Genomic DNA, 19,572 nt, shown 5'->3' with positions numbered 1-19,572 from the left:
ACAAGACAGAGTGAGTACAGACAGGAGCACAACAAGACAGAGTGAGTACAGACAGGAGCACAACAAGACAGAGTGAGTACAGACAGGAGCACAACAAGACAGAGTGAGTACAGACAGGAGCACAACAAGACAGAGTGAGTACAGACAGGAGCACAGCAAGACAGAGTGAGTACAGACAGGAGTACAAGAAGACAGAGTGAGTACAGACAGGAGCACAAGAAGACAGAGTGAGTACAGACACGAGTGCAACAAGACAGAGTGAGTACAGACAGGAGCACAAGAAGACAGAGTGAGTACAGACACGAGTGCAACAAGACAGAGTGAGTACAGACAGGAGCACAAGACAGAGTGAGTACAGACAGGAGCGCAAGAAGACAGAGTGAGTACAGACACGAGTGCAACAAGACAGAGTGAGTACAGACAGGAGCACAAGACAGAGTGAGTACAGACAGGAGTGCAACAAGACAGAGTGAGTACAGACAGGAGTGCAACAAGACAGAGTGAGTACAGACAGGAGCACAAGAAGACAGAGTGAGTACAGACAGGAGCACAAGACGACAGAGTGAGTACAGACAGGAGCACAAGAAGACAGAGTGAGTACAGACAGGAGCGCAAGACAGAGTGAGTACAGACAGGAGCACAACAAGACAGAGTGAGTACAGACAGGAGCACAAGAAGACAGAGTGAGTACAGACAGGAGCACAAGACAGAGTGAGTACAGACAGGAGCACAAGAAGACAGAGAGTACAGACATGAGTACAAGAAGACAGAGTGAGTACAGACAGGAGCACAAGACAGAGTGAGTACAGACAGGAGCACAAGAAGACAGAGTGAGTACAGACAGGAGCACAAGAAGACAGAGTGAGTACAGACAGGAGCACAAGAAGACAGAGTGAGTACAGACAGGAGCACAAGACGACAGAGTGAGTACAGACAGGAGCACAAGAAGACAGAGTGAGTACAGACAGGAGCGCAAGACAGAGTGAGTACAGACAGGAGCACAACAAGACAGAGTGAGTACGGACCGTCAGGCAGACGGGCAGGCAGACAGACTGGTACAGACAGATAAAATATCAGTACAGACAGACAGGCTTTTTTTGTACTGGTAATAAATATCTTTTGGTAGTTTTGACGTTCTTTCGATACTTTAAATTCTTATATGCAGATATTTCAAGTACAGCACTATAGAACTAGAATCTAGATGAAATCAAACCATCTGAATATGAAAAAAGATGTATTTGTCTTTTGTTGAACACATCTATCTGTGTAATCACTAAGGACAGCATGAATTTCTGCAGTTTAAAAGATCCAATCAAATCATTTAGCACTTGGCTAACATTTAAACTGTAAACTCAAACACCCAGTATTGCAAATACCTGTGGTGGAAAGTTCTTGATAGATGTGTCCCATATTACCTTCAAATGTAGTAAGAAGCTTAAGATATCAAAAAGCAGGACCTGAAACTCACAGTAGCCCTGCTCCCAGTCATGGCTTTGAGAACTTCCCTTGTTTTGGTATATTATTGGAATGATTAGGAGCCAGGATTTGAACAATCAAGTGTCTGCTAAATCTGCTCTGAACTCCCCACAGCAAGATTAAGTCTGTAGGTTTACTAAGAGGAGTTGCTCATGCAGCTGTAAGTCAGGAACTATTTCTAATTACTCAAACTCCTTTTAATAATCTTATCTTCTGCTATATTAAGGACTTTGGACTGCTGTTCTATCTATCAATTATCTAGATTACTTTACTGTGCGTTTTAAACCCCCACCTGTTGTAATGTTCTTCTGTTTAGTCTGGCTCTGGTTCAAGTCCTGACGCAATCGTTCTGGATGCAGAAGTACATGAATTTGTTACCGTCCACACTTGCCCTTTATCTGCTTCAAACACTCCTTTCATAAACTCAAAGGCACGTTGATTAATTAACCAATTACTAAGATCACGCAACAGTCTTTTAACACGGGTTGTACCGACAGACTGGAAAATTGCAAATGTAATACTGATCCACAAAAAGGGAGACAAAACCGAACCAGGTAACTACAGACCAGTAAGCCTGACTTCTATTATATGTGAACTTATGGACACTATAATAAGATCCAAAATGGAAAATCACCTATATGGTAACAATATCCTGGGAGACAGTCACCATGGTTTTAGGAAGGGGAGATCGTGTCTAACTAACCTGCTTGATTTTTTTGAGGATGCGACATCGACAATGGATAATTGCAAAGCATACAACATGGTTTATTTAGATTTCCAGAAAGCTTTAAGTCCCGCATAAAAGATTAATTCTCAAACTGAACACAGTAGGGATTCAGGGAAATGCATGCACATGGATTAGGGAGTGGCTAACATGCAGAAAACAGAAAGTACTAATTAGAGGAGAAACTTCAAAATGGAGCGAGGTAACCAGTGGTGTACCACAGGGATCAGTATTAGGTCATCTGCTGTTCCTAATCTACATTAATGATTTAGATTCTGGTATAGTAAGCAAACTCGTTAAATTTGCAGACGACACAAATAGGAGGAGTGGCAAACACTGTTGCAGCAGCAAAGGTCATTCAAAATGATCTAGACAGCATTCAGAACTGGGCAGACACATGGCAAATTACATTTAATAAAGAAAAGTGTAAAGTACTGCACTCAGGCAATAAAGATGTGCATTATAAATGTCATATGGGAGATACTGAAATTGAAGAAGGGAACTATGAAAAAAATCTAGGAGTTTGTTGACTCAGAAATGTCTTCAACTAGACAATGTGGGGAAGCTATAAAAAAGGCCAACAAGATGCTCGGCTATATTGTGAGAAGTGTTGAATTTAAATCAAGGGAAGTAATGTTAAAACTTTACAATGCATTAATCAGTTCTGGTCACCTCATTACAAAAAGGATATTGCTGCTCTAGAAAGAGTGCAAAGAAGAGCAACCAGAATTATCCCGGGTTTAAAAGGCATGTCATTTGCATTTCATTATTCAGTCTTGAACAAAGAAGACTACGCGGTGATCTGATTCAAGCATTCAAAATCCTAAAAGGTATAGACAATGTTGACCCAGGGGACTTTTTTGACCTGAAAAAGGAAACAAGGACCAGGGGTCACAAATGGAGATTAGATAAAGGGGCATTCAGAACAGAAAATAGGAGGCACTTTTTTACACAAAGAATTGTGATTGCCTGGAACCAACTCGCCAGTAATGTTGTTGAAGCTGACACCCTGGGATCCTTCAAGGAGCTGCTTGATAAGATTCTGGGATCAGTAAGCTACTAACAACCAAACGAGTAAGATGGGCTGAATGGCCAATTTTATTGAAGCTAAATAAATTAAACCCCGTAAAACGCTGGGCGTATCTGCCTGTTTATATTGATTACAGTGCTCTCAGCGGCAGACCGATAAGCAGCCAAGATACCGAAATCTCAGAGTCAGCCGTTGGCGGGTCTAGTTCTATATATGTCTGTTATAATCACATCAGGAACCTGGACCGATACACATAACATAATTGGATTTAAAGTGTAGGGTAAAAGTACACAAAAAGACAGTTTTCACAGTGAAGAATGAATTTCACGGTCCGTGTCACGTTTTTCATGGCCGTGAAATAGGTAGGGCCTTAGTAATGTACTAGTGTAAGCAAATCCACGTGAGTGAAACACTTCTCTGAGCACTCCAGTATGCGATGTATTTTTGGTTGCGACGTGGTATGTAGATTGAAGGGTCTATACATGTATGAAAGAGATATTCTACATATTAAAGTATGGACACGCAAAAATCAACAGGAGTTGTCGCTGTTGAAACTTCCGTTGCAGGAAAGGGTAGGCTACCTCTAATGTACTTTTTGGAAAAATGACGATATAGTTGTATTCACTGAAGATAATGCAAATCTAAGTGGCTATGCAAAGTCACATAAAGTTTTTATTAAAATATGACAGCAAAAAGTGAAATGCATCTCTGCAGCCGCGGCACACTGGAGGGGACGGCTGCTTTCGCTAGCAGAAGCTGGGCCACATAATCCATAAATTGTAACCAAAAAAAAAAAAAAGAGAGATTGAATTATTTCCATGTGAATAGGCCATAATGTTAATGTAGTTTTCAAACTTTTTTTTTCTTTTCCTTTGGACAGTGGGGTTCATGTTTTTGTTTTGTTTTCTTCTTAATTTACTGTTATGTTTACACTATACATTTATCGTATATCACACAAAACAAGGCAAAGGCTAGTGACGGCAGGAATATGAAAATTGGAGCGTGTTATATTTAAATGCTGGTGTATTTATGAAACGTGTCTTAAAACATCGGGATTCGTTTGAATGAGTTTTTTATACCATTCTCTATATAAAGAGGACTTGCTGTTCCTTTAAACTGTTACTGTGAGGGGAGTTTTCTTTTAAGCATTTTAATTCTAATGATCGATAATCGTCGTTGGAATTTGCACGTTGATAATCGATGTCAGCGTCAGGGTTCGATTTACAACACTACATATATATGATCACAAATGTTGCCTCATGTTTAACGTCACTGTAGTAAGCAGGCACTAACAGTATATCTGTTTTTGTAATTTATTTATAAATGGCCCCACATTTAATCTGCAGTTTCTGGCTGCTCAGACTGTGCAGAATGATTTCTGTTATAATAAGATGCCTGCACCCGATATAGTTTCTTACTATATATCCCAAAAACTAAGAAACTATCAAACATAAGCTCTATCTATCTGTCTGTCTGTCTATCTATCTATCTATCTATCTATCTATCTATCTATCTATCTATCTATCTATCTATCTATCTATCTATCTATCTGTCTGTCTGTCTGTCTGTCTGTCTGTCTGTCTGTCTGTCTATCTATCTATCTATCTATCTATCTATCTATCTATATTCCCTTTGAACTCTGCTGGATGTTCTACACACATGATTTATTTGTTTAAAATGTCCAGCCCAGGACAGACCCTCGAGTTGGAACATCTCATTTACAAGGGTGTCCCAGAGGACTGCAGGCAGGGTGCAATTCACAACCGTTCATTCGTACCATGCACATAGTGTGCTCAATTCATACACAATCAGCTGAAAAAGTTAAAAACAATTACAAGATGTTTTCAATGTTGCAATAATAGATCCCTAAAACAGGGAGAGGCATGTGCCCTTATTTCAGCAGGAAGGTTATTGTTATTGTAATGTTGTTGAAGCTGACACCCTGGGATCCTTCAAGAAGCTGCTTGATGAGATTCTGGGATCAATAAGCTACTAACAACCAAACGAGCAAGATGGGCCGAATGGCCTCCTCTCGTTTGTAAACCTTCTTATGTTGAACATAATGAATAATTATTAGAAAAACATTGCAACATACTGGTCAGATAGGCTGGCATTGGATTTTGTAAGCACTTAAATGTAATTTGGCACCACTGAAAGTTTCCATGTGAATTTCGATGAAGTAAATCCAGTGTCTCACACATATCACAGTGATGTGTCATGGAACCACACTGCAGTATACATTTTTGCAGAGTAGTTTTAGTAGCAAAACAGCATCTCCATAATCCCAAACTGGTAGCAAGACTTCTTGTACAATCTTGTGTCTTGTGGCTGAACTTAAAGAACGAGATTGCTATAAGGCGCCAACTTTACAATTACATTATTAATGATCATATCTATACAGTCAGTGAAGCTTAAAGTGAAATCTAACCATATGCCACGGTATTTCAATTTCACATTTCTTGCCAAAGGGAATTTAACATATTGAATGAAGGGCACAGCTGACTCACCTTCTGTTCAGACTCAGACAGCATAATGTTTGTTTACTTTTCATTTATTAGTAATCCGTTTTATTTAAACCAGTGTTGGATGTCATTGAAGCCTTGCTGTATTTATTTCATCAAGTCAGGTAAAGCACAATAGCTGTTGTATACAACAATATCATCTGCATAGAGATGAATGCTATTGGCCCTGCACTCACTAGGAAGGTCATTGATACAAATTGAAAAGGGAGTAGTTAAGTCTCCATGCCTCAAGCCTGCCCTGGATCGGAGGAACCATTGAAAGTTTCTATGGGAATATAGACTAAGCAAGTCCAGTTTCTCATGAAATCACACTGCAGTATACATCTGCAGTCAGTTAAAAAGAGTGCTCAATTTCAAGTCTCTGTACACAAGTTAAGATATAATGTACATATTCTAAACAGTGATTGGTTCTTGAATGTGATTTATCATTTTTTTCATGATGTGGCATTTTCAACACAATGAGCTTTAGGTTAATTTCACAATTTTGGAATCTTAGTTTTGCTTTGCCTGAGTTGCACCCCTGTATTTTTTTTGAATTAGGTGTGATCCTGATAGCCCTACTTATGCATTGGGGGTTTCTGTGGCGTGCAGAGCTCTTCCGCGTGCTCTGGGTGTGCGGCTCAGTCTGCATTGGGGGTTTCTGTGGAGTGCAGTGCTCTGGGTATGCAGCTCAGTCTGCATTGGGGGTTTCTGTGGAGTGCAGGGCTCTGGGTATGCAGCTCAGTCTGAATTGGGGGTTTCTGTGGCGTGCAGTGCTCTGGGTATGCAGCTCAGTCTGAATTGGGGGTTTCTGTGGCGTGCAATGCTCTGGGTATGCAGCTCAGTCTGAATTGGGGGTTTCTGTGGAGTGCAGTGCTCAGGGTATGCGGCTCAGTCTGAATTGGGGGTTTCTGTGGCGTGCAGTGCTCTGGGTATGCGGCTCAGTCTGAATTGGGGGTTTCCATGGCGTGCAGTGCTCTGGGTATGCGGCTCAGTCTGCATTGGGGGTTTCCATGGCGTGCAGTGCTCTGGGTGTGCGGCTCAGTCTGAATTGGGGGTTTCCATGGCGTGCAGTGCTCTGGGTATGCAGCTCAGTCTGAATTGGGGGTTTCTGTGGCGTGCAGTGCTCTGGGTATGCAGCTCAGTCTGAATTGGGGGTTTCTGTGGCGTGCAATGCTCTGGGTATGCAGCTCAGTCTGAATTGGGGGTTTCTGTGGAGTGCAGTGCTCAGGGTATGCGGCTCAGTCTGAATTGGGGGTTTCTGTGGCGTGCAGTGCTCTGGGTATGCGGCTCAGTCTGAATTGGGGGTTTCCATGGCGTGCAGTGCTCTGGGTATGCGGCTCAGTCTGCATTGGGGATTTCTGTGGCGTGCAGTGCTCTGGGTGTGCGGCTCAGTCTGCATTGGGGGTTTCTGTGGCGTGCAGTGCTCTGGCGTGCATTGCTCTTCCATGTGCCCTTGGTGTGCGGCTCAGTGCCCCACTTTCATGACACATGGAACTTGTTTGTTTTATATACTTTGTTCCTGGGTCTCATGTCTTTTTGCACATTCTTTTCCAATTTTAGGCTAACGCCTAACTAGACAACCCCCTCAAAACCGGTTTAACCGGCTATCGCTTGGAATGAAACCATATACATACTGGCGTCACCCCGTACCTCACACACGCACACCCCACTGACACACACACATTCACATACCTGTTCAGGTAAGTAAAGAGCAGTAGCACCGCAGCCGTATTGTCATGTTGCATCAGAGCAAGGCTTGGAAACAATACTGTGATAATTAGTTTTTGTGAATTTTTATAATGTAGTCAAAACCTAGGCATTCATCAAAACAATAATAGTAATAATTATAAGCCTAATAATAATAATAATACACAACTGTGGTTGGCTGTTGATCATTTTGCTTAACTGAGCCCTGAAGATCTGTAGTCAGTAAGGGGCTTCCTTTTCTCCATCCACTCCCTTCTTGAGTTACATTTTAATAAGACATGCATGAGCAGTAAGGCTCAGGTGGGGTCTTGTTACATGTAACACAAGAAGGATGGGAACTTGGAGTGTTATTGAAGGAAAAATGTCTGTGGAAAACTAAATAGCCAAGTTTTATCAGTAACCCAAATCTATCGAAAAATAAATTGCAGGTCAAACTGAGCTGTCATGACTATACCTGTTTCCTTAAGTCTCCTATTGCATAGCAGTTTGATCCACTCACTGAGTTTAAGACCACACACCTGAGCTTGTTACCTATACACTGTGGCCAATCAAGCTCGTGGTAAAACCTGGAGTGGGTGAAGCTGCTATGCAACAGGAGTCTTGTTGCCATCCCTGTGTATCTGTGTTTTTTTCTGTTGAATCACAGCTGCTTAGTGCAGTGCGTGTGTGACACGTTTACATACGTCTGTCTCTGCTATACCACCTTTCAGCAGGAATTTCAATCAGGAAAGGATGGTAATGCCAGGTAAGAAAACATCGTAACAGTAATCATTCATGGGTAGTGCTGTACAGTTTGGTCGACCTGACAGTTGCCCGATTAGATAGACTAGAAATGGCCCTCTGCGACGGTCATGCGATTGATGTGTTTTGTTTTTACTCCCTCTAGAATGGTAATGTAGAGGAGGTGGCTCCTGGCTCACTCTACCTCACGGCTATAATAAGAAGGAGGGGAGCCAGGCAAGTTTGAAATCCACAGGCCCTGTCCTTCTTGTAATAAACAGGGCGAGGCTGACTGTTTTCATTCCAAAAATAGAAATTGCAGCCAAACTCCTGTGTTTGAAATGTGACTGTGACAGGGATGGCTAGTGGTGACGTCAGACCAGAAGAAGGCACAACAAAAACAAAAGGTACGGTGCAGTGGCGCGGGCGCCGTTTTATTTAAAGCAAACAAAAATAAAATAAATATTTAAACACAGACACTTTGCTCAAAGAGCGAAAATAAAAGGTTAAACAAAAACAAATCCCGAACACAAAATAAACAATAAATAATACGATCCCAGGTCAGGCTGGGCAGTTACTGTCACTGTTCCTGGAATCTTTACGTTTCGTTTCGTTTAGTTTCTCTCCTCTCGTTCTCGCGCTCTCCTTCCAACACCCCACCCCGAGCTAGAGAGCTGCAGGCTTTTTATATTCAGGTGACCATCTCCCGATTAGCAACAAAATTAATCACTTAATTAATTCGGGAGATGGCCACCTTCTGCACGAGTTTTAATTATTACTCCTGGCAAAGGACGAGCACCGATCTCGCCTCTGCCAGGACACGTTTTAAAAATAAACAAAACAATAACAAACATACGGCGCTCGCCGTCATGCATACAACAATCAAAATAAACAAACATAAAATAACACAGGGGCGGAGGGGGAACCCTCGTTCTAAAAATAAACAAAACAATGTACAGGGCTGCTCGCCCTGTTACAGTGACGCAGGACAATCACTGATTTGACGTAGCAGGTAGGAAGTCTAAACCCTCCGCTCCTCAATAAATACCTACCACCCCTTAATTCCTTTACAGAAGTTGTATTCTATTGTATTGTATTATTTTATATTGCACTGTGCAGGGATGGAAGTAGGACTCTTCCATAGCAGTTTGATCCATTCCTGGTTTTACAATGAGTTTAATAAGACTCCCCTGAGCTTTTTACATATACACTGGGGCTGATCAAGCTCATAGTAAAAACTGGAATAGCTGGAACTTCCATGCAATAGGAGTATTTCTGTCCCTGCTGTATTGTGTTGTGTTGTATTTAGCCCATTCCTTAATACTTACCGACCACCCCTTTAATTCCTTTACTGAAATTGCATTGTATTCAGTGACAACCTGAGGCCAACTCCGTTCTCCAGAGTACTCACTTTTGTCACTTTTTGTCCCTTGTGAGACACCATCAGTAGTTTGTGTGGTATTAAGCAAGGGAGCACCTGCCAACTGAGCACGGATTGTATGTGCAGCGGCTGCATGGTGTTGTGTGAGGAAGACTGGCCTGTGAAACTGTAGTAGAGACTGCTGTATGTGCACGAAAATCCACCTTTCCCTCCACCCCTGTGTTTTATAGTTTTTTTCTTTACTTGGTTTCAGTGTGCTTCATGCAAAACCTATTTAAATGGGGAAATCTGTGTGCTTAAAGCTGCAGTGTCCCAAGTATGGCTTCTACCTTCTTAGTTGGTAGTTACTTTTTTTAGCTGCGCTTTGGAGTAAAGATCTTGATAAACATAGTCTTGGCTTATTACCAGTGTACCACTAAGATTCTTTAAGGAATGTAAGGAATGAAGGAGCGTTTAAAGTTGACGATTCAATATTAACCCCAAATCAGATAACTCGTGAATGTTGTTCTGCAGGAAATGCCAAGATAAAAACTTCCTTTTCAGCTTGAGCTTATCGAAACACAAGTGGTGTGATTATGGATCTCTTTCAGATCCCCTGGTGAATCGGGATACTGCCTTTTTGTTTTTGTACAACTCACTGTTTTAATATTTTTGTCATTTGAAATTCTCTGTGCAGTCTAGACCAGGGGAACTGAAAGAGATCCATAATCACACCTTTAACTTATTTACTAAAAGAGAACAAAGATGGAAATAAGACTCCTGTGGCATAGTAGTTTCACCCATTCTAGATTTTAATACAAGCTTGCTTAGCCACAGTGTATAGGTAACCAGCTCAGGTGTGTCTTCCTATTAAACTTGTAGTAAAACCAGGAATGGATCAAACTGCAATGGGAGTGTTGATGTTTCCATCCCTGGAGAATGACAACCACTTCATAAAACATTGACTAGCTAACCGTGAGTTGTTTTAACGTTTATGTATTTTCAGTTTACACTAAAAAGAAAACAAACAAACAAACAATGGATGTGAACTTGGATGTGCATGCCTGGGGGTTTAGCACTCGCACCTTCTTCTGTTGAGACTTCTGCTCTGAAGGTTTCTTCCTCAACTTCCTTTCTTAATATATTTCCAAATCCAATTCCCTTTTTTATCAATTCCAACACATTGATCAAATTTCCAGTTAGCAGTTCTCTGTTAAAATGTGCTTCTCAAAGCGCAAATAAATTGAAGGCACTGTTAGTCAGTTAAATTGGCTTCAAAGGAAAGCAGTTGAACAATCACACCAATTATTATGAAGGAATTATCCTTCGAAGGAACTGGAATTGGGATTTGATTTTTAAAAAGGAACTGAAATAATGGAATTGGAATTGAAACAGGAACTGACACCAACCCTGCCCAAGAAGCAGGTGCGTGTCGCCTGCTCCATTCACAGAGCGTTTCCAAACCAGGCAGCATGCAGGCTCAAAGTGTTCCATTGCCTGGATGAGAAAAAAACTTGTCGGACCAGTTGAGCCGCCTACTCCACTATGAGACCTGGACTGCTTCTCAAGGGGATTGAAACTGTGATGGTATCGTGGCAAAACAAAATGAAATCAATGACGACACCAGCATCGCATCCCTGTTTTGCTGGGTGAAAGGAGTCTGATGTAGGCTGTTATATATTTTAATCCTATAAACTCTGCTCTAAGTGTATAAACTGGAGCTTCAGTTGTAACCCCAGCTAGTTTAATATTATAGAGTTCAATACTGCTGTTATTTAGATTTGCCTCTTTTTAGCTCATTGTAATCGACCCATATATCTCAGGAATGAGTTGCTTAAATTGCATTAATCTTGGCATGTGCATTTATTACCAGAACTTGCTGTGAGTGCATGTCGTGGTAGTCAGGTAACTGGGATTTCACTAGTGTTGTGGTATTCTCCTGCGAAAACAATTGCTGATAAAATCTTGCACCACCTCTCTTCCAATCCTGTGGCACGGGTGGATATAACACTCCCATTGCATAGCAGTTTGACCCATTCCTGGTTTTGCTATGAGTTTAATAAGACCCACTTGAGCTTGCTACTTCTACACTGTGACTTAACCTGGAATGGGTTAAACTGCTATGCAATAGGAGTCTTATTTCCACCCTTGTGTGGCATATCGCTGTAAATGTCATAGCTGCAGTTGACAGGCAAGACAGCTACAATGAACGCAACTATCTTCTTTTATTAACCAAAAATAGCCTTGTCAGTACTGTAGGTGTTTTAAAGAACAATAGGGTGGAAGGCCAGGTGGAGTGGAAGGGTGTCTCTTGAAGTGCTTATAAATTCCATGATCACGGTATGTACAGAATGTGGTTGTTTTCCTCCTAGCCTTGATTGATAGAAGCGCTGTTGTCTCCGATTTGTTCCCGTCTCCCAAGTGACCTTGGAAATGTGATATTTTACTTGTTTGCCTTTTTTTTATTTACAGTAAGTGCTGAAACAGTATTTTATAGTCGTATCCACATATGGGGTGGTTGTTTATTTAAAAAGTTCAAACATCAACCAAGTGTTTAGAGTTTTGCCCAAATCGCTCCCCGCTGCCACAGATATGCAAGTATAGGCGTTAGCCTTGGTGTACAGTGTAGCTCAGCTGTAAACAAATTTGATGTCTGCACAATATCAGTTGCTGTGTTAGTAAGTTTCCATTGATTGATTCCAATATTCAAAAGTTGCACACATTTAGCTCAAACATTATCAATGGACTCAACAATGTATCACCTAGTTTGAATTAGAAATTGGATACTGATCGGTTACCTGCTGTTCTGGAGAAAGTTGAGGTACGGAGGTGGTCTGTCATCAGGAGAGGATGCAGGTAGCTTTTTCTCACTCGCCTGCAAATATCTTGCCTAACTGTGTGAGTGTAAAGTTGAACTTTGTGAACCCTGCTTGCACTTCTGTTTTCCTAAGAATATCTAAACACTTTCAATTTCATGGCATGAGTTCCAATGTTATTCCTGAGCTGGAAAACATCCTCCCACAACTGCTTGCTTTACAGCTGTGCTGAGCTTCAGTGTGCTCACAGACTTTCGTTGACCCCTGCATACTATATTTAATATTCAATATTCACATAGTCTTCTACACACATACATGTTGTATCCACTTCTGATTTTAGAAACATTCCCAATATGTTAAAGTTTGAACATTTAAACACGTTTACACAATGTTTAACCTCTTGAAACCAAAACCCCTAATCCACAGGTAGGGCACTATTCACAGACATCTTGAATTGTTTAAAGTATGTTTTTCTATTATTTCAAAGAGTGTTTTTATTAAAATACGGTGTGACATTCAGGTCCTTTTCAATAGCAGAAACTTAATAAATTCAATGACAAACCTTTTGACTGTTCCAAAAAAATAAACTCCTGCATGTTTGAAATGGGACGTTTCCATCCAGGACTGTTTTTGTTACATTTAAGAGGTTCCACACACCCACCATAACTCAGTAGGGTGCAGGGCAATCACTGATTTGATGTGGCCGGCAGTGTGTCTGATAAGGACGAAATGAGTCCATTCCTCAATAATTACCAAAACCTCTAATTCCTTTACACAAATTGCATTGTATTGTATATTGCACTCTACATGATGGAAGTAAGACTCCCATTGCATAGCAGTTTGATCCATTCCTGGTTTTACTATAAGTTTAATAAGACACACCTGAGCTTGTTACCGACACACTAGCTAATCAAGCTCATAGTAAAAAATGGGTGAAACTGCCATGCAATATGAGTATTTCTGTCCCTGCTGTATTGTGTTGTATTTAGCCCATTCCTCAATAATTACTGACCACCCCTTTATTTCCTTTACTGAAATTGCATTGTATTCAGTGACAATCTGCAGCCAACTGTTCTCCAGAATAGCCCATAAAGAGAGTACTCACTTTTGTTACTTTTTGTCCCTTGTGAGACACCATCAGTAGTTTGTGTGGTATTAAGCAAGGGAGCACCTGCCAACTGAGCACGGATTGTATGTGCAGCGGCTGCATGGTGTTGTGTGAGGAAGACTGACCTGTGAAACTGCAGTAGAGACTGCTGTATGTGCACGAAAATCCACCTTTCCTTCCACCCCTGTGTTTTATAGTTTTTTCTTTACTTGGTTTCAGTGTGCTTCATGCAAAACCTATTTAAATGGGACACTGCAGCTTTAAGCTTACAGATTTCACCAAGTGTGGGCTATTAGCTACTTGCCTTACAGACATCAAGCATTGGATGTAACAGAATTTTCTAATGTTGTATTCAGATAAAACAGAGGTTATGCTAGCGGGCTCATGGAACCAACTAAAATGAAATGTGGGATTACATGAGCTCAACCCTTGCAGTCTCCCATCAAAACTTAAACTAGAAATTAAGAGTTTGAGGGTCATCTTTGATCCTGATCATTTGAGACTCATATTAGGAAAGTTACTAAAGTATCTTTTTACCATTTGAGAAATATAGCCAAACTTAGACCAATTATTTCCGTATCAATCTAGAATTGATTATTGTAATGCACTTTTTTCTGGGGTACCAAAACGTGTGGTATCCCGCTTGCAGCTTGTTCAGAATACCACTGCTAGAATTCTGACTAAAACCAGAAAAATTGAACATGTTACCCCTGTTTTGGCCTGTGACGGAGGCGGGGTGCAAACCAGCGACCCTGCACTGTATTTGTGGTTATTGAGCTTTTACCTTAGTCTCATCTCACCAGTAGGGTATAGAATCCGTAACGATAGGGAATTGCACAGCACTGCCCGTTGTATAACGTGACATAATGTAATGTGTGGACACAGCTGGAATTTAAGCAGAGATAGACTTAGGATAGAGGGAAGAAGACGCTTCTTTACACAGAGTGGTGAGGGTATGGAATGGACTGCCTAGTTATGTTGTTGAGACAGAATTACTTGGATCCTTTAAGACCCAACTTGACAAAGTTCTGAGATCAATCGGCTACTAGGAACCGGACGAGCATAGATGGGCCTGATGGTCTCCTCTTGTTTGTAAACTGTCTTATGTTCTTGTGTTCACTTGTGTCTGTGCAGGTGGTTCAAGCTCCAGTCGAAGGCCGGTAAGAAGCAGAAGGAGAGGGGGGAAGTTCATGTGAACATCCAGTTCATGAGGAACAACATGACGGCCAGCATGTTTGACCTCTCCATGAAGGACAAGTCGCGCTCCCCCTTCGGCAAGCTGAAGGACAAGATCCGGGGCAAGAAGGACCGGGGGGGCTTCTCTGACTCTGCCTCCGCCATCGTGCCGCGGGTCTCCCAGGTCCTTACAGACAGCGAGGGGGAGGAGGAGGGCGGAGGCGGGGTAGAGAAACCCAAGAAGTCTGCCAAATCCAAGATCAAGTCCATCTTCGGCAAGTCATCGAACCTCCAGCGCTCATCCCTCTCCCAGTCCATGTCGGTCCTGCCATCCCTGCAGCCGCTCCCAGAGAGGAACGCGTGGCTCAGCGGCAGCCGGTCATCTGGACTGGACGTTGAACCATCTCTGTCTCCAGTACCAGAGAGTGAGTGAAGGGAGAGGGGAGAAAAGAGGGGAGGGGAAGGGAGGGACCTTTAAGGCAATCCATTTTTTTTAAAGGGTAGATGTAAAAAATTGCTGGAAAGATGTCATATAGCATATTGCGCAAATAAATATGCCGCTTGGGTCTTGCACAGAGTAGAAGAGTAGGTGGAGACATTATCCGAAACATACCTCTTGTCCTTTTTGTATTTGACGATTGCTCAAAAGAATGTTGTGAAGTAGGACAGACATTTTGATGGTAAAGTCAGTGTCGCTCAATAAGCCTAAATGTAATAAATGTAACTGCATGCGAATCAGGTTTGAATTCCCGCCGACCCTTAGTGACGGCTCTTCCTGTTTCCCTCCTTCAGCAAAGGTGGAGGGCAAGCCCCCCCTGCCGAAGCCCCCAACCCACAAGCACACCCTGAGTGCCGACACCAAGCAGCTCTTCTCTGGCAAGAAGGACCCCTTCTCCCTGCTGGGGGGCCTGCGTTCCAAAAACGACCCTGTGTCCCATTCCAGCGTGTGCATCAATGGGAGCCACGTGTACGCGGAGGAACGTGACCCTGAGGCGGGCCTGAGCGGGTCTCTGCAGAACCTGTCCGGTGCCACCAATATTGGGTCCACTGAGGATTTCACCATCCTGAAGAGCAGCGACCAAGCCTCCACAGAGTCCCTGAAGAGCAGGACCCTGCCCAGCTACAGAGTGCAGAGCACCAGCGCCACCCAGAAGAATCGGGAAGAACTGCAGGAGGAGGAAAACGCTGCCAAGAAGGCAGAGGAGAAGAAGAGGCTGGATGAAGAGAGGAAGAGATCGCAGCAGCAGGAGGAAGAGCAGAGGAGACGGGAAGATGAGCGGAAGAGAGTGGAGGAGAGGAAGAGACAGGAGGAAGAAAACAGACAAAGGGTGGCTGCTGCAGAGGAGGAAAAGAAAAGGCAGGAGGAAATCCGCAAGAAAGAGGAGCGCAAGACAGCGGAGAAATCTGAGAGCAGCAAGGCGTCCACTCTACTGTCACTGGTCAGGGGGAGGAAAGACTCTCTAAAGAATTCGGACAGCGTGAGTCCACCCGAGACCCCCGCAGACAGGAAGACCGAGCCGGTCCCCAAGAGACAGGGGTCCCAGGAATTCGAGGAGGTCCCCCTGAGGAGGAAGCCTCTCATCCCTTCCAAAGAGGAGCAAGACCCAGATCCGCACCTGCAGGAGAAGGAGAGGGGAGCGAAGAACCCCTCCACCCCGACCACAGGCTTTCCCAGCTGGGCAACAAGCAAGGTCACTGCAGTCAAGCCCAGGTCAGTGGAGGGGGGCGGGGAAAATTGGGCAATTGAAGACTTTAAAATAATTTCACTTGATGGTTATTTAACATTTTCACATTGCCACTGCAGATCATTTTGGCAAAATTCAAGGTTCTTTTTGTTTGTTTATTTGTTTGTTTGTTTTTTGCTTGTAAAAGAGGCTGGATGGGCAGCAGTTGAAAGAAAGCTCTTGGCTGCAGTATGGAAAGTAGTAGGTTTGAATTGGTCAGGAGTTTGAAAAAGAAAGATATTCTGATTTTGTACTATATATTTTTTTTATTATTAGTTTTTATTGCCACGGTGGGCTGCCTAATCCTTGCTGGAGCCTGCACTGCGGACTCTTAACAATCTTTAATCTGCTTTTGAAAGTGCACAGTGAAGAGCTTGTTTTAACTGGCATCAGGCTTTTGCAAGTAATGTGTTTGCTGTGGGTTTTATTGTTTATTTTTCTTAAGGGTTATTGCATTCTGTTTTTATTAACCATCCCCATGCACCTGGGAACAGAAGCCGGTTCAAGCATCTCCACCCACTCTTAAGGGCTGCTTTGTGGGGTTATCTCTCTCTCTCTGCCTGGTGTCATTGGGAGCTGTTGGGGAAAGGTGGTAAGCTGCGGATGGCCCCTGTCCCCCTTGGGCCTGGTTAAAAAGCGGTTTGAAACCAGTCCTGGTTTTGTTTCCATCTGCAGCAGGGCGGCCCAAGGTTAACCCGGTTTGAATTGGACAGGATAGAGATGCTTGTCTATCATCCACTTTTTCCTGATGTTTTCCATTCCTGGTTTTACTATGAATTTAATAGGACACACTTGAGCTTGTTACCTATACACTGGGGTAAATCATATTATAACCTGGAATGGGTGAAACTGCTGTGCACTAGGGGTCTTATCTCTATCCCTGTATTTAATTTCTCCCCTGGTTTGAATAACCTATAGCCTGTGTCCAGGTTGTGTTTTTATTTATTTATTTATTTATTTATTTATTTATTTATTTCCTCTCTCTTGCTGTTTCTCCATCACAAAGTTTACTAACTCGGAACTGATTGCTGGGAAGCGAGGGTTGCCCTTGAGCTCCGTGTGAAACGTGTTGGGATTGTAGCTCGGAGGGGTTTGCTTTTGAATCCTGGGTGGTGGTTGGTTCGTGAATCCCGCAGCATGTGGGGAGAAGTTATTACTAGAGCTGCACAAACCGATTATTTGGATCAAGCTCTCCAAAGGTGAGAGACTCTGGTGTTGATCGGGCAACTTACCATTCCAAGTGAAACAGCTGAAGAAACAGCTGCCTGGGTTTGTGCGGATCACTGTTCTCCACAGTAAGAAAAGCAGCTGTTCCTTTACGTGTTTCACTTGGAATGGTTAGTTAGTCCAATCAACACCAGTGACCCTTGCCTGATTGTCAGCACCTGATTTCTGTGGAGAACTCAATCCGATTTAATTGAATAATCTGTTTATGCAGCACTGCCAATTACTGTAGGGGGTGTGGTGTTTGGGTTGCTTGGAGGAGCTACTCCTGTCTTTAATTTGCCTGATTTAAGAGCAAAGGCTGTCAAACCTGGAATGGGTCAGACTGCTCTGCAATGAGAGTGCAGGGATGGAAGTAAGACTCCCATTGCATAGCAGTCTGATCCATTCCTGGTTTTACTATGAGTTTAATAAGAGACACCTGAGCTTGTTACCTATACACTGTGGCTGTTCAAGCTCTTAGTGACACCTGGAGTGGATGAATCTGCTGTGCAAAAGGAGTTTTATTTCCATCCCCGTAGTATAATTAATCTCAAAGCAAAATGTCTCGTATTAACCTCACGAATGTTAACCCTGCTGTGGGTCAAGATGTCAGTCTTCAGTAGGGGGTCTTGACAAACTCCCAAAGTAAAACACACTGTGGTTTCTACTGCTCTGCAATGGGAGTCTCGTTATCTCAACCTGGCCTCTGGGTGATTTGCATGGTCTAGACTTATTTACATGGCAGATGTGAAGTGGCTCAGTGAGGTGCAGGTAAAATGCATGGTCTCGGGGACAGTTTAGATCAGAGAGATGGGAAGAGAAAGAGGAGTTGTTTTATTGTTTGATCTCATGGGGAGAGGAAAGGGAAGGCTGCAAAAAGTAGTCTGACAGGCTGCCAAGTATCTGTGACTGTGTATAGAAAATAACGCCCACCTTTACCCGTGAATGTTTGTTGGTGCGTGCTTCCATACAGTAGCAATACTTGCAAGCACAGTGAATTGGTCAGCATGTCCTAACCCAGGCCTCCTCCTCAAGTTGTGTCAGCTGGCATGAACTGCAATACTGCAGCACTGATGTGTAGTGGAAGGGAACAGAAGTCATTCCATTCGCTACTCTGCGCCCTCAGTCTGGACCATTTGATGGGTGGAGGTTTGAGGATCACTGTCATAATGCAGGGATGGAAATAAGACTCCCGCTGCATAGCAGTTGGATCCGTTCTTGGTTTTACTAGGAGTTTAAGACACACCAAGCAAATCTTCTTCAGTAACTCAGTTTATGGCCTCAGTTCGGCAGTAAATAAAAAGTCAGCCCCGGAGAGGAGAGGAATTCGCTTCCAGTCGTCTTTAGCAGAAGGTAACTGCCATTGATTGGTACTCAATTGTAAAGGTGAAATCAACACATTAAGGAATGGATTTATTTAAACCTGCAGATTTTAATTCCTACTTAAAGGCGATTCTGAGTTATACCCTGTTCACGCTTGTATCGGAACGATACTGGTAAAATGAGTTTGGGTTTAGAATATACCGATATGATAACACTTTCTGTCCAAACTCATTTCTCAACACCAGCACAAGACCGATAGTGTTGCGATATACCGGTCCACATTTAAATTGGTTTATGTTGATACACTTGCATCAAAGATATTCTCATTACACAAGATACTCCACTCCACTGCTTCTCTATGGGGACCTCCGTCGCGCTGCGCGCACAGGGTTCTGGGATATAGAGCACGCAGGAGAAGATTTTCTATTGTGAGTCAATGGAGCGCGCGGTGTAGGACTGCGCTGCTTTGAGTTGATTTTGTCGATGTTTGTTTGTTTGTTTAAAAATATAAAAAAAAATCTTGTGGAGTCTGTTTTACTCTCGCCCAGGGTGTCTTTACGAAAAACACAACCGGTGGTAATGATGACACACTGTAATCTATACAGAAAATGCACTTTTCTGAACGCAGTGCCAGAAAACAGAGATGAGCGTTTCACCCAGTCCTAGAGTAGACAGATGTAATTATAAAAGTTGGATTT

General features: G+C 42.8%; 1 protein-coding gene across 3 annotated transcripts in view; it reads left to right on the top strand.

Moving 5' to 3' along the window:
• Window positions 1-19,572, top strand: part of LOC117971323 (rab11 family-interacting protein 1-like) — a 33,572-nt gene that overhangs the window by 2,850 nt on the left and 11,150 nt on the right. For all 3 annotated transcript variants that reach the window (XM_059008774.1, XM_059008773.1, XM_059008775.1), the window contains 2 exons: window positions 14,580-15,046; window positions 15,414-16,332. In XM_059008774.1, the coding sequence (XP_058864757.1) occupies window positions 14,580-15,046; window positions 15,414-16,332 (1,386 nt within the window). The remainder of the gene's footprint in view (window positions 1-14,579; window positions 15,047-15,413; window positions 16,333-19,572) is intronic.

The sequence above is a fragment of the Acipenser ruthenus genome, chromosome 37 (genome assembly GCF_902713425.1).
Source record: "Acipenser ruthenus chromosome 37, fAciRut3.2 maternal haplotype, whole genome shotgun sequence".
NCBI classification, from domain to species: Eukaryota; Metazoa; Chordata; class Actinopteri; order Acipenseriformes; family Acipenseridae; genus Acipenser; species Acipenser ruthenus.
Note: the sequence above shows the minus strand (reverse complement) of the source record. Positions and strands in the feature narration are given on the sequence as shown.